Below are 14,778 nucleotides of genomic sequence, written 5' to 3' on the forward strand. Positions count from 1 at the left end.
CTGAATTTTGCAATAAGGAGTTCATGATCTGAGCCACAGTCAGCTCCCGGTCTTGTTTTTACTGACTGTATAGAGCTTCTCCATTTTTGGCTGCAAAGAATATAATCAGTCTGATTTTGGTAGTGACCATAAGATGATGTCCATGTGCAGAGTCATCTCTTGTGTTGTTGGAAGGCAGTGTTTGCTATGACCAGTGGGTTCTCTTGGAAAAGCTCTGTTAACCTTTGCCTTGCTTCATTTTGTAGTCGAAGGCCAAACTTACCTGTTACTTCCAGTATCTCTTGTCTTCCTACTTTTGCATTCCAGTCTGCTATGATGAAAAGGACATCTCTTTTGGGTGTTAGTTCTAGGTCTTGTAGGTCATCATAGAACTGTTCAACATCAGCTTCTTTGTCATTAGTGGTTGGGGTATAGACTTGGATTACTGTGATATTGAGTGGTTTGCCTTGCAAATGAACAGAAATCATTTTGCTTTTCTGGGATTGCATCCAAGTATTGCATTTCACAATCTTTTGTTGACTATGAGGGCTACTCCATTTCTTCTAAGGGATTCTTGCCCACAATAGTAGATATAATGGTCATCTGAATTAAATTTGCCCGTTTGCGTCCATTTTAGTTCACTCATTCCTAGTATGTTGATGTTCACTCTTGTTGTTTGACTACTTCCAGTTTACCTTGATTCATGGATCTAACATTCCAGGTTCCTATGCAATGTTGTTCTTTACAGCATCGGACTTTACTTCCTTCACCTGTCGCACCCACAACTGGGGTTTGTTTTCATTTTGGCTCCGTCTCTTCATTCTTTCTGAAGCTATTTCTCTACTCTTCTCCATATTGGGCATCTACCGACCTGGGAAATTCATCTTTCAGTGTCATATCTTTTTGCCTTTTCATACTGTTCATGTGGTTCTCAAGGCAAGAATATTGAAGTGGTTTGCCATTCACTTCTTGAGTGGAGGACGTTTTGTAAGAACTGTCCACCATGACCTGTCTGTCTTGGGTGGCAGCAGGCCACTGTCGACCCACGCCTCTGCTAGAGAGTCCTGGACACTCACAGGCAAGTCTGGCTCAGTCTTTTGTGGGGACACTGCTCCTTTCTTCTGGGTCATGGTGTGCACAAGGTTTTGTTTGTGCCCTCCAAGAGTCTGTTTCCCCAGACCTATGGAAGTTCTGTAAGCAAATCCCATTGGCCTCCAAAGTCAAATTCCCTTCTCCAGTGGACCATGTTTTGTCAGAACTCTCCACCATGATCCATCCGTCTTGGGTGGCCCTACACAGCATGGCTCATAGTTTCATTGAGTTAGACAAAGCTGTGATCCATGTGATCAGTTTGGTTAGTTTTCTGTGATTGTGGTTTTCATTCTGTCTGACCCCTGATAGGTAAGGATTGTGGTTAAAGGATACTAATAATGTCAGAGAGATCAATCTGGAGAAGACATGAAGCCTCAAGTGATTAGGGCATGAAATAGGGTGAGGGGAATATCACAGAGAATCCCAGAGGGTTTGCAAAGAAAGAAGTAACCGAATTTGGTGATAAGATATAAAAAAGGGAGGAGGGGTGATTTCAGAGGCTCTAATCTAATCAAGGAGCCCAGAGAAAATGAGCTCTGGCTGATGGCAATTGGGATGGTTAGAAGAAAAGGCAGTTTGTCCAGGAAGAGGGGGCATCTGTCTTGGCTGTTGAATTTGAGGCAAGAATGGAACTCTAAAGTGGAGCAGTTAGAAATCTGGGACTGGCTCCAAGGCAGTAGGTCAGGATTAGGAATCCTCAGTGAAGAAATTCTAGTTGAGGAGTGGAAGTGATAAGTGGGCGAGTGGATGAGGGAGTAAGAAATAGAGAGGAATACACAGAGGGCTGAAGACTGGATGTGAATTCTCTGAGAATAGAAGAAAGGAGAGGAACAAGCCAAGAGAACAAGGAAGGAGCAGACAGAGGGAGTAGGGAAACTTGGAATTGAGCAGATAAGGCATTTTCAGGAAGCATAAAATTTCTCATCCTGGCCTCGTACCATTTCCCATACAGAAGAGGAAAAAGAGTCAGGACTCCTATGGTTTCCGTAGCTATTGAAAATACCATATTCATGAAAAAGGAACATTCATTTCTTCCTCAAGTGTGAAATGGAGCCATATTATAAAACAGGGCTTTAAAAAAAAGCTACCCTGCCAGATTGCAAATATGGCTTTTCATGGACATCTTTAATCATTTGAAAACAAACAGACATCTGTATTTGTTTCTTGCATATGTAGTTAAAAAATAATGCAGAAAGTTATCTCGTTTTATCTTGTAGGCACAGAAGCCTAGGAAAAACTCTTCAGTGTGAAAACATCTACAGAGAAGGCCAGCACATTGCTTGTTCCTTTGATCTGACTAAGGTGAAGGATTCCAGTTTTGAACAGCACAGCGTCCAAGTAATGGTTAAAGACAATGCAGGAAAAATCAGACCATCCTACAATATAGTGCCTTTAACTTCTCATGGTAAGTTTTAGAAGTACTTCGTGACAGTGTGGATCAAAGTATTATGTCATCAATATGACTGATAAAAAAATGATGATTTTGGTTTGAAGATCTTCCCAGAAAAAAAGGGACTATATTCATGTATCTTTTTCTTTGTTCCTTGTTAAAAGTAGCAAGCTTGTAAATTCTCATATTTATTGTGCACATATGCCACATGCTTTATCCATGTTTACTTATGCATATGCTGAGCCTTAGAGCAAGCAGTTAGTTGTAGAACTGAGATTGGGACTCAGGCTCTCTGACTTTTTTTTAACAATTTTAAATGTTTAGTTATTTATTTGACTTCACTGGGTCTTTGTCGAGGCATGCGGAATCTTTGATGTTCATTGTGGCAGACAGGATCTTTAGTTACAGCATATGGGATCTAGTTCCCCGACCAGGGATCAAACCCAGGCCTCCTGCATTGGGAGCACAGAGTCTTAGCCACTGGACCACCAGGGACATCCCTCTCTGACTCTTAAGATCTATTCTCTTTTACTTACACTCCAGAGGATGCTGCTGCAAAATAAATGTGATTTAATATAGTTCCTGAATAACCTGTCTCTTTGTTTAACAACAACAAAAAGCTTAGACTAGAGATGGAGTGATCAGGAGTGATATTCAAACTGTCTAACATTCTGAATAACCCAGGCACAGATCAATGAGAACAACCACTGCAGCCGAGTTTCAGTCCATTACAAAGAGCCCTCCCTCAACTTGAAAACAAAATACCTGCTTAAGGTCTTAGCTTCGTCACTTGGGATATGGCATATACACTCTGATTTCCTCTTCATCTATAAAAGGGGGATACACAGTCCCTCTTGAACTCAGAGGATTGTTGTAAGGACCAAATGATGTGACATGTGTAAAAGCATTTTGTAAATCTCTAAAGCAGAGTTGTATGTTCTTAGTCACTCAGTCGTGTCCGACTCTTTTCGACCCCATGGACCGTAGCCTGCCAGGCTCCTCTGTCCATGGGGATTCTCCAGGCAAGAATACTGGAGTAGGTTGCCGTGCCCTCCTCCAGGGGATCTTCCCAACCCAGGGATTGAACCCAGGTCTCCCACATTGCAGGCAGATTCTTTACCGCCTGAGTCACCAGGGAAGCCACATTATATTTATTTATTTGCTGTAGTATCCCAACAGGGAGCTCCGATTCTAGCTAAAGTGGTACACAGAAAATTTACAAGAAAATAATCATGAATTGACAAAGGTTCCCAAGTCTGTGAGCAGAACACTATTTACTGCCCTTTCAGACAGTTATGGAAGTGAATTCTAATAGTGCACCCAAGGCAGCTTAGTTTGTAAGCTAGGGGTGAGGTTGAGGCAACTTGCCAAATGGGATCATTTGAACCAAAGCCCTTCTCTCTCCTCCCCTTTGCTTGGAAGCTTGTCCTTGATGGACCTTTTAAAGCTCATTTTTCTGCTCTTCTACCTAGAGCTGAGTGGTGATATAAGAGATGAGTGGGAGATTCTTGTTAGCCAGAAGGGGATGTTGTGAAGTTGTTTTCTGTTAATTATCCACTCTCTTTTGTTGCTTGGTCTTAAGCATAGTTGACTCCTGAAAAACTGAATTGACTAGGCTAATTTCTTTTTTTAATTTCTTTTAAATCATGATTATAATTATATAACATTAAATATGCCATCTTAACCATTTTCAAGTGTACAGTTCAGTAGTGTTAAATATATTCACAGTGTTGTGCAGTAGATCTCTAGAACTCTCTCATTTTGTAAAACTGAAACTTCATGCCCATGAAATACTAATTCTCCTTCCCTCACCCCTCCCCCTTCCCCCAGCCCCTGGTAACCACCTTCCTACTTTCTGTTTCTATGACTTTGACTCCTTTAGATACCTCTTATAAGTGGAATCATACAGTATTGGTCCTTTTGTAATGGACTTATTTCATTAGCATCATGTCCTCAAAGTTCATCCCTGTTGTTTAGTCGCTCAGTCGTGTCTGACTCTTTGTGACCCTATGGGCTATAGCCCGCCAAGCTCCTCTGTCCGTGGGATTTTCTAGACAAGAATACTTGAGTGGGTTGCCATGCCCTCCTCCAGGGGATCTTCCCAGTCCAGGGATCAAACCCACATCTCCTATGTCTCCTGCATTGGCAGGTGGGTTCTTTACTACTGCACCACATGAGAAGCCCTTCATCCCTGTTGTAATCTATGACAAAACTATGCTGATGTTTTCATTGTGGTCTTTGATTGGCATAAATGAGTGCTGGCTGGGGGAACCCCTTGTACTTGATGCCCCTCAGTACCATCAGGAAGAGTCCATCTGGACCCAAGCACTTCTTTACCCCACCCTCTTGTTGTAGCTAAATGTCTGGATTATACCCCAGCCATGCCCTAACCAGATGCAGGTCAGAATCTGTGTCATCTGCCAGCCCCAAAGATGTTCCTTAGATCTATTTTGCTAGGCAGTTTAAGCTTCCTACAGGGGACTTCCCTTCTGGTCCAGTGATCAGGACTCTGAGCTTCCATTGCAGGGGACCCAGGTTCAATCCCTGATCGGGGAAATAAGATCCTGCATACTGTGGGGTGTGGCCAAAAACAAGAAAAAGAAACAAAGAAAAAAAAAAAAGCTTCCTACATTAATTGTGATTAATCAGAAATTCTGGAACTGTATGCCTGATCATGTAAGGCCATTAAAAGCATCAGACCTATTTTGATTTACCTTTGTGACCTTCATTGTCTCTACACATAAGTGCTGTGTTGTGTTTAGTTGCTCAGTCCTGTCCAATTCTGTGCCACCCCATGGACTGTAGTCTGCCAGGCTCCTCTGTCCATAGGGATTCCCCAGGCAAGAATACTGTAGTGGGTTGCTATGCCTTCCTCTAGGAGGTTTTCTCAACCCAGAGATCGAACCCAGGTCTCCCACATTGCAGGTGGATTCTTTACCATCTGTGCCACAGGGAAGCCCAAGAATACTGGAGTGGGTAGCCTATCGTTTCTCCAGGGGAACTTCCTGACCCAGAAATCGAACCGGGCTGTCTGGCATTGCAGGCGGATTCTTGACCAGCTGAGCTATTTGGGAAGCCCATACGTGTATCTCATCAAAATTAACTCTGGAAATTAATTTGTATTCTTCTGTTTCTGTTTTTCAGTGAAACCTGATCCTCCACATATTAAAAATCTCTCCTTCCAAAATGGTGACTTATACGTGCAGTGGACAAATCCACAGAATTTTCAAAGCAAATGCTTGTCTTATCAAGTAGAAGTCAATAACAGCCACGCTGAGACACATGATATTTTCTATGTAAGTTTTTTTTTAGATAGTTGTTATTTAGAAATTTTTCTTGCATTTCTTACAGTGTCATAAATTGAAATATCAATGAAAAGTAGCTCATAGATTTGTCACCTGATGATGATGGTTTCTCTGAAATAGCATGTGGTGGAAGGTTTGACGGTTTATGGTAGTATTGCCTACAAGAATTCAGTCATTCATTAATTCATTTGCTGAAAAGTTTTTTTATTACATGTCTATCATGTACTACCAGGCACTATTTTATGTGCATGTGACACCTGATAAAAAAAATTTTTGCCCATGAAGCTTACCTACTAGAAAATAAGTGCATAAATGAGCAAACTAATTTTAGAGAATGAATGCTATGCAGAAATTTAAGTGGGGTGATGGCAAGGCCTGAGGGAATATTGGGTAGGGTAGGTATCCACAGTGATGAGATTTGAGATGAGACTGGAACAATGAGCAGGAGCTAGTCATTTGATGATCTGGAGTGGAGGGGACAGCATGGTCAAAGACTCAGGCAGGAATGAGCTTGGCATGTGTGAGAAACAGGAGACTGGCATAACCAAAACATAGTAGGAAGAGGTGTCTGAGCCTAGAGCCGGGATCAGATTATGTAGCTACTTAGAGGCTCCTGTATGGTCGTTCAGTTTTTTTTTGGAGCTTGTAGCAACTAGAGTAGTCAATACTGAGTAGTTAGTATTTTTTGGATCATGTACATTTATGCTCTTTGGAATCTAATATAAAGCATGCTAATAAGAGGTCCCTGTGGAGTAGGAAATGGCAACCCACTCCAGTAATCTTGGCAACCCACTCCAGGAAATTCCATGGACAGAGGAGCCTGGCAGTCCATGGGGTCGCAAGGAGTTGGACTCCACTGAGCGACTGAGCATACACGCATGCATTGGAGCACTGGTCCTAACAGGGTGTGGCATAACCTCAGGGCCCAGTTGCATTGTTATGCTTTAGAACAGAGATCTCAAACTCAGGCCTCAGACATTTTTGTTTGGACCACAAAACAAAGTGGGGTTTTGTTTGCTTGTATATTACATTTGAATTTTCTGCCCAGATTGAAAACTGTGGTACCTGAGGGTGTAATTGCTATAAGGTGGTGCCTTAGGACCACAGGGACTGTGCCACTCACTTGAGTTACCTGCCCGGGCCCTGTGTCCATTTGAGTTTGAGAGATTAGAAACCATGGGCTTTTACAGGAGTCCTGCAGCTCACATGTGGGAAGATCCTTTGGTTCACTTGTTTTAGCTCGTCATGGGAATTTCGAAAACTAAAGTATTTTATTTACTAAAATAAGCCGCTGTTGACAGGCTGTAACTCTGGAGGGAGCGACCAGGTCCCCAGCTGAGCAGAGCTCTTCTGGGCATTTGCAAATAAAAGCGTTTGCTGAAGCAGAATAATCATTCTTCATCCCAGAAATCAGGGTCCCCAAATAATGCCACAAAAGGAAAAAGCAAAGGGCTTCCAAGCGGGGAGGGGGTGAGGCTTGAATTTACAACTAAGTGAGTTATCAGAAAGCCGAATATGCTTGACTATTCCAGCCTTGACTGCTCTCTTCTGTCTGAAATCCAGAGACACATGCCACTTGTATTACTCACTTGGCACTAAATGATGTCCTACTAGTTACCCATGATCTTGACTAAAAATATAAGCTCCTGTAAGGGGGAGGAATTAGGTGGTATTTACTTTGTACTGTTCTGGCTACTAATACCAACTAATATGTATTAAGCAATTGCTGTGTATTAGCTATTTTAATTGGAGAAGGAAATGGCAACCCACTCCAGTGTTCTTGCCTGGAGAATCCCAGGGATGGAGGAGCCTGGTGGGCTGCCCTCTATGGGGTCGCACAGAGTCGGACATGACTGAAGCGACTTAGCAGCAGCAGCAGCAGCAACAATAGCAGCTATTTTAATAAGTACTTTATCTGAGTTGTCTCATTTAGTCCTCACAATGACCCCAAGGATCTAGGCCTGTTACAGATGAGAAAACTTCAGTCTCAAAGGTTATTCCTAAGGTCACATTTCTAGTAAGGGTTAGAGTCCAAGATTTCAGCAAAAGTCTAACTCCAAAGCTTTTATTCTTAAACCCCTGGGGACTACCTCAATACTTCCTCTTGCTAGTAATAGCCATCACTTATTGCTCATGATGTATTACAAATACAGTCTTCTATGTACTTCTTATATAGTTGCTCATAGCAATCCATGAAATCGGTTCCTTTTTAACCTATGTTTTAGTGAGAAACTAAGGCTCAGAGAGGTTAAGTAACTTGCTACAGGCCACACAGCTAGTAAGTATGACTTCAGAGGTTGGTCTCCATGTATTGCATTTTAACCAAGAACTCTGGGTATAAGACCATGTGTACAGTTGTCACTTAATAAATTCTTATTGAATTGTTACCTTAAAAAAAAAAAAACTTCTGAACTGAAGAGAGCACATATACTGTGGAATTTATCCATCAAAACCAGAACTGTAGTCAATTGGAATTAACTCTGTTTATACACTTGAGTTTAATGTTCTCTCTCTTAGCAGATGTTCACCAGCTGCTCCATCCCCTAGATTGTCATCAGCTTTTTGTGTGCTCACTGATTGTGAGCTCAGCTGGTTAGACCCTTTCTTGGTTCTTCTTGCAAGACTTTTTGAGGAGCTATTTGGCCTGGTGTTCTAGTTAAGAGGGGGAAGTAGGCTGGAGCATGAACTGGTGCCATCCATGGCTCTGGGTCAGGGTTGCTTATGACAGAATCATAAAACATGAAGTGACTTGTCTTTGGGCATGCCCATCCCCGCCAGCCATCCACTTGGTGATCTGTGTCCTTGTTTCCCTTTTCTCACGGAAGTATCTGAGCAGCTGATAAACTACACAAGGAGATTTACATTTGAACAAGAGCCCAGAACCATCAATTTACACAATAATTTGCTGACTTTGGAATATATACATCAGGGAGATGGTCCAGGGGAGGGGGGTACATCAGCCTGCAGCCTGGTCCCTCAAGGGGTAGTTGCCACTTGTGATTCCCCAGCAGGCCTCTGACTCCATATGGCCAGCACTGGGGTACAGTAACCCCTGAGGAGCTTTTTCTCTGACCTTATATGAAGTATTGATAGGATGGCTCATCATCATTCAGTTGGCCTTTCACTCTTCACAAATGCTGGTAGGAATCATTCGGTGAATGACATTGAATGCCCAGAATCATAGCATATGTTCTGGTCTTTGTCCCATGTTTACACATCTCTGATAGAAGTTGACTATTTTTTCCATCTGTACTGAGGTATGATTGGCAAGTAGAAATTATATGTATTTAGGTTGTGCAATATTATTTTAAGGTATACAAGGTTATAATAATCATATACATTATGAGATGATTATCACAATCAAATTAACACATTCATCACCTCACAGACTTAGCTTTTTTTGTGGTGCAAAAACAAGATCTCTCAGCGAATTTCAGGTATACAGTACAGTATTATTAACTGTAATCATCATGTGAAAGTCGCTCACTCATGTCCAACTCTTTGTGACCCCATGGACTATATAGTCCATGGAATTTTCCAGGTCAGAATACTAGAGTGGGTAGCCTTTCCCTTTCCCAGGGGATCTTCCCAACCCAGGGATTGAACCCAGGTCTCCTGCACTGTAGGTGGATTCTTCACCAGCTGAGCCACAACGGAAGCCCAAGTATACTGGAGTGGGTAGCCTATTCCTTCTCCAGTGGATCTTCCCAACCCAGGAATCGAACCAGAATCTCCTGCATTGCAGGCAGATTCCTTACCAACTGAACTATCAGAGAAGCCCCATTAAATCCCCAGAATTCATAACTGAAAATTTGTACCCCTGACCAACATCTTTCCGTTTTCCCCACTCGCCAGCCTCTGGCAATTACCATGCTGCACTGCGCCTCAGTAAATTTGACTTATTTGAATTCCACATACAAGTGAGATCATATAGTATTTGTCTTGCTCTGTCTAACTTATTTCACTTAGCATAGTGCCCTGTAGTTTCTTCCATGTTGTCACAAATGGCAGGATTTCCTTGGGGTTGCTAGATCATATGATAGTTCTATTTTTAATTTTTTGAGACACCTCCATACTGTTCCAAAGTGACTGCACTGGTTTATATTCCCACCAACAGTGCATGAGGGTTTCCTTTTCTCTACACCCTCTCCAGCACTTGTTATCTTTTCTCTTTTTGACAACAGCCATTCTGTCATCGGCAGTATAAGATGATTGTGATTTTGATGTATATTTTGCTAATGATTAGTGTATATTTTATACACTAGTGTATATTAGTGTATAATAGTGTATGTTAGTGATGTTGAATGTCTTTTCATGGACCTGTTGCCAAAAGTAGACTATTGAAATGAAGCAAGAGACTTTCATGTGTTGATTTTGAAATATCTGCATTTTAGGAATTGGTTATTCTCTTTACATCATACAACAAGTGACTTAAATTGTGTAGAGGAGAAATTTTCATTTTCTCTTCTTTTCTCTAACTCAGTCATTTAAAAACAATAATTTTGTTTAACTTTTTTATTTTTGGCTGTGCTGGGTCTTTGTTGCTGCATGGGCTTTCCTCTAGTTGCAGCAAACAGGGGCTACTCTTTCTTGTGATGTGCAGGCTTCTCATTACTGTGGCTTCTCTTGTTGCGGAGCATGGGCTTTAGGGCACACAGGCTTCAATAGTTGTGGCACATAGGCTCAGTAGTTGCAGTTCCTGGGCTCTAGAGCACAGACCCAGTAATTGTGGCTCATGGGCTTAGTTGCACCCCAGCATGTGGGATCTTCTTGCACCAGGGATCGAACCTGTGTCTCCTGCATGACAGGTGGATTCTTTACCACTGAACCACCAGGCAAGTCCTAACTCAGTCATTTTTTGATATATTATTGGGCTTCCCAGGTAGTGCTAGTGGTAAAGAATCTGCCTCCCAATGCAGGAGATACAGTTTCGACCCCTGGGTCAGGAAGATCCCCTGGAGAAAGAAATGACAACACACTCCAGTATTTTTTTCTGGAGACTCCCATGGACAGAGGAGCCTGGTTGGCTACAGCCCATGGGGTTGCAAAGAGTCAGACATGACGGAGCGTCTGAGCACATATTCTCAACAAGGGAGCATAATATTTTTAAACTATGTATTGCTATGTAGTATACTATAGAAAAATTGCAGAAGTCATTATTCACAAATGATTTGTCAGTTACAAAACCAGCTCCCCATAAGCTCAATCATGACCTCTTTTGGTCACTACTTTCCCAAAGAGCAATTATTATCTGGACTTCTAATCCCACTAGCGCCACCTGAGAAGCCCTGTATTGAGGTATAGCCAATTACCAATGTTGTGATAGTTTTAGGTGCACAGTAGAGTGACTCAGCCATACATACACATGTATCCGTTCTGCCCCAAACTCCCCTCCCATGCAGGCTGCCACATAACATTGAGCAGAGTTCCCTGTGCTGTGCAGTAGGTCCTTGTTGGTTATCCTTTTTAAATGTAACACTGTATACTGGTACATCCCAAACTTCCTAACTGTCCCTTCCCCCAACCCTTCCCCCTGCTAACCATAAATTCATCCTCTAAGTCTGTTAGTCTGTTTCATAAATAAATTCATTTGTATCATTTCTTTTTTTAATTTTTATTTTTAATTGAAGGATTATTACTTTACAATGTTGTGTTGGTTTCTGCCATACAAAAACGTGAATCAGGTATAAGTATACATATATCCCCTCATTTCTTTTTAGATTCCACACATCCTATGATATTTCCTTTCTCTGTCTGACTTACTTCACTCAGTATGACAATCCTAGCACCATTTATTTTTTAAAAAACCTCCCTTTTCCCCACTATAACTGGTCTTCTGTTAATGGTATAAAAGAAAACTTGTTAAAATGGTTAAATGATATAAAATGTGGTCTTTAATTTCTTTTGAATTTATGTATTTTTTATATTTTCGAGGTTGAAGAGGCCAAATGTCAGAATACAGAATTTAAAGGAAACCTAGAGGTCAGTAAATTCAACTTGAACTATTTGGACTTAAACTCATATGGTAATTGGTAATGAGGCAGGGTAAGCATATCCTAAATTTGAGGAAATTTGAGGAAAACAAACTACTTTGTTCTGTGGATTATTGCTAAGTTTTCTTTTACGAGAGTTAAAGTCAGATAATTTGCATTGCAATACAAACTCTTCATCATATACAGAACTTGGCAGATAATTATATTTAGGATTCAGAAGCAGAGAAAGAGAATAAACTGATAATATTCCTTGTATTTTTATCTTGTATCTAAGGGTACAATTTGTTTCATGATTCCCGGTATTCGTTCTGATGCTCTGAACACAGTCAGAATAAGAGTCAAAACAAATAAGTTATGCTATGAGGATGACAAACTCTGGAGTAATTGGAGTCAAGCGATGAGTATAGGTAAGAGAATGGAATTTTTCATTAAAATTTAAACCATTGATGCATGGAAACTAAATTGAGGCAGAAAACATTATGGGAAAGGACTGTTCTTCATTCTTGACATCAGCCAGAGAACACTTACAATTGAAATGTACTTTCTGTTTAATTATTATCAAATCACTCAGAGTTAATTTACATTATGCAGCTCACTGAAAATTTGCCATCCAAATGATGTTATTCTCTCTTCTGTCCTGTTTCCATCTTTGTGAACAACCTAAACAAAACTACAGAAGGCAGGCATGATTAAATCTGCAGATTGTGCAGTGCTAGAGGACTATCCTATGTGCTGGTAACAGAATCAAGTGTACGACAATGACCTTGATGACATTTTATAGAAATAAACCTGTATCTGGGCTTCCCTGATAGCTCAATTGGTAAAGAATCCACCTACAATGCAGGAGACCCTGGTTCGATTCCTGGGTTGGGAAGATCCACTGGACAAGGGATAGGCTACCTACTCCAGTATTCTTGGGCCTCCCTTGTGACTCAGCTGGTAAAGAATCTGCCTGCAATGTGGGAGACCTGGGTTCGATCCCTGGGTTGGGAAGATCCCCTGGAAAAGGGAAAGGCTATCCACTCTAGTATTCTGGCCTACAGAATTCCATGGACTGTATAGTCCTTGGGGTCGCAAAGAATTGGACGTGACTGAGTGACTTTCACACTTTCAGGTTTGAAAAAAAATCAGCCTCACTTATTAATTGAGAGGCTGTACAAGCTATGTGCTAGAATCAAGTATAGGATTGGAAAGACATGTGCCTTATGGATACGTGTATTGTGGGGTGGGAGCTAGGCTTTTATTAGATGGTAAGCTCAAAGTGACTCAACATCAGACACTTAAATGTCCCCCAAAGGCATATATAGTCATGGGCAGCAGTGATAGTACAGCATCCAGAATAAGGGGATGCTGCAGCATGTGGCACAATGTCCTGGCTACATCAGGAGTGTGCAGCATTCCATCCTGGGCACCACATTGTAAGAGGTGCATTAGGAGACTGGAATTTTTCCTTGAAAGCATAATCAGGATGTTGAAGAATGTTAAAATTTGGGGAGGCATAGTTAATGAAGTAAGCCTAGGGAGTCATGATTGCTGAATTCCAATATTTGAGGAAGTGTCAAGTAGAAGAGAGAATAGGCTGTCTTTTTTTTGTGGCTCTATGGGGCAAAACAGGACCAACTTAAGAACTTCCTAACAGCTACCTAACAATAAGAGAAACAGGCTATTGAAGTAATCAAGCCCTTTTAATTGAGAGATTGAACAAGCTATATGCCAGGCTACATTATATTATTGCATAAGAAATTAGTGTCTTAAAAACAGATATTCACTATCTCACAATTTCCATGGCTCAGGAATCTGGGCACAACTTTGCTAGGTACCTCTGGCTCAAGTTCTCTCGTAAGGTTCCAGTCAAGCTGTTGACTGGGACTGTGGTTCCATCTGAAGGCTTGACTGGGGCTGGAGAATCCACTTTCAAGATCACTTATATGGTCCTTGGAAATCCTCATTTTCACACTGGCTGCTGGATGGAGGCTTTAGAAGGTTTCATTTTGAACCTCCAAAAGATATGTTCAAGTTGTAATTCCTTGTACCTATGAATATGACCTTATTTGGAAATAGAATTTTTACAGATGTAATCAAGTTAAGAAGAGGCCATAAGGGCTGAGTGAAGAGTGAAAAATGAAAGTGTTAGTCGCTCAGTTGTGTCTGACTCTTTGTGACCCCATGGACTGTAGCCCGCCAGTCTTCTCAGTTCATGGAATTCTCCAGGCAAGAATACTGGAGTGAATTGTCATTCCTGTCTTCAGAGGATCTTCCCCACCCAGGGATCAAACCCAGGTCTCCTGCCTTGCAGGCAGATTCTTCACTACCTGAGCCACCAGGGAAGCCCTTAAGGGCTGAGTGAAAAGTGAAAGTGAAAGTGAGATCGATCAGTCGTGTCCGACTCTTTGCGACCCCGTGGACTGTAGCCCACCAGGCTCCTCCGTTCATGGGATTCTCCAGGCAAGAATACTGGAGTGGGTAGCCATTTCCTTCTCCAGGGCATCTTCCTGACCCAGGGATCGAACCCAGGTCTCCCGCACTGCAGGCAGTCGCTTTAACCTCTGAGCCACCACGGAAGTCCTCCAATGACTAGTATCCTTATCAAAAGAAGAGAGAATATACAGAAACAGAGAAGGCCATGTGAAGATGAAGGCAGAGATTGGAGTGGTGCAGCTACAAGCCAAGGAATGCTAAGGATTCTTGAAAGCCACCAGGAGCTAGGATTTTGGCCTTCTGGCCACCAGAGCTATGAGAGAATATATTTCTATTGTTTTGAGTCAACCAGTGTATGGTGATTTTTTACAGCAGCTCTAGAAAACTAATATGGAGGTCTCTCTCAGTCCCTTGCCACTTGACCCTCCCCACAGGGCTACCTCATAACATGGCAGCTGGCTTCCCCAAGTGAGTGGTCCAAGCAAGAAAGAGCATATGAGAGAACACCCAATATGAGAACCACAGCCCTTTATAACCTCGTCTCAGGGGGACATTCCATCACTGTTGTGGGTCACACATTTAGTCTAGTCCACCCGAAAGG

The 14,778-nt window shown here is 41.9% G+C and overlaps 1 protein-coding gene across 2 annotated transcripts in view; it reads left to right on the forward strand.

Annotated features, from left to right (window-relative positions):
- Nucleotides 1-14,778, forward strand: part of IL13RA1 (interleukin 13 receptor subunit alpha 1) — a 67,633-nt gene that overhangs the window by 22,940 nt on the left and 29,915 nt on the right. For both annotated transcript variants that reach the window (XM_061138016.1, XM_061138017.1), the window contains exons 5-8: nt 2,289-2,476; nt 5,606-5,757; nt 11,701-11,748; nt 12,034-12,166. In XM_061138016.1, coding sequence (XP_060993999.1) covers nt 2,289-2,476; nt 5,606-5,757; nt 11,701-11,748; nt 12,034-12,166 — 521 coding nt within the window. The remainder of the gene's footprint in view (nt 1-2,288; nt 2,477-5,605; nt 5,758-11,700; nt 11,749-12,033; nt 12,167-14,778) is intronic.

Source organism: Dama dama, chromosome X, assembly GCF_033118175.1.
Source record: "Dama dama isolate Ldn47 chromosome X, ASM3311817v1, whole genome shotgun sequence".
NCBI classification, from domain to species: domain Eukaryota; kingdom Metazoa; phylum Chordata; class Mammalia; order Artiodactyla; family Cervidae; genus Dama; species Dama dama.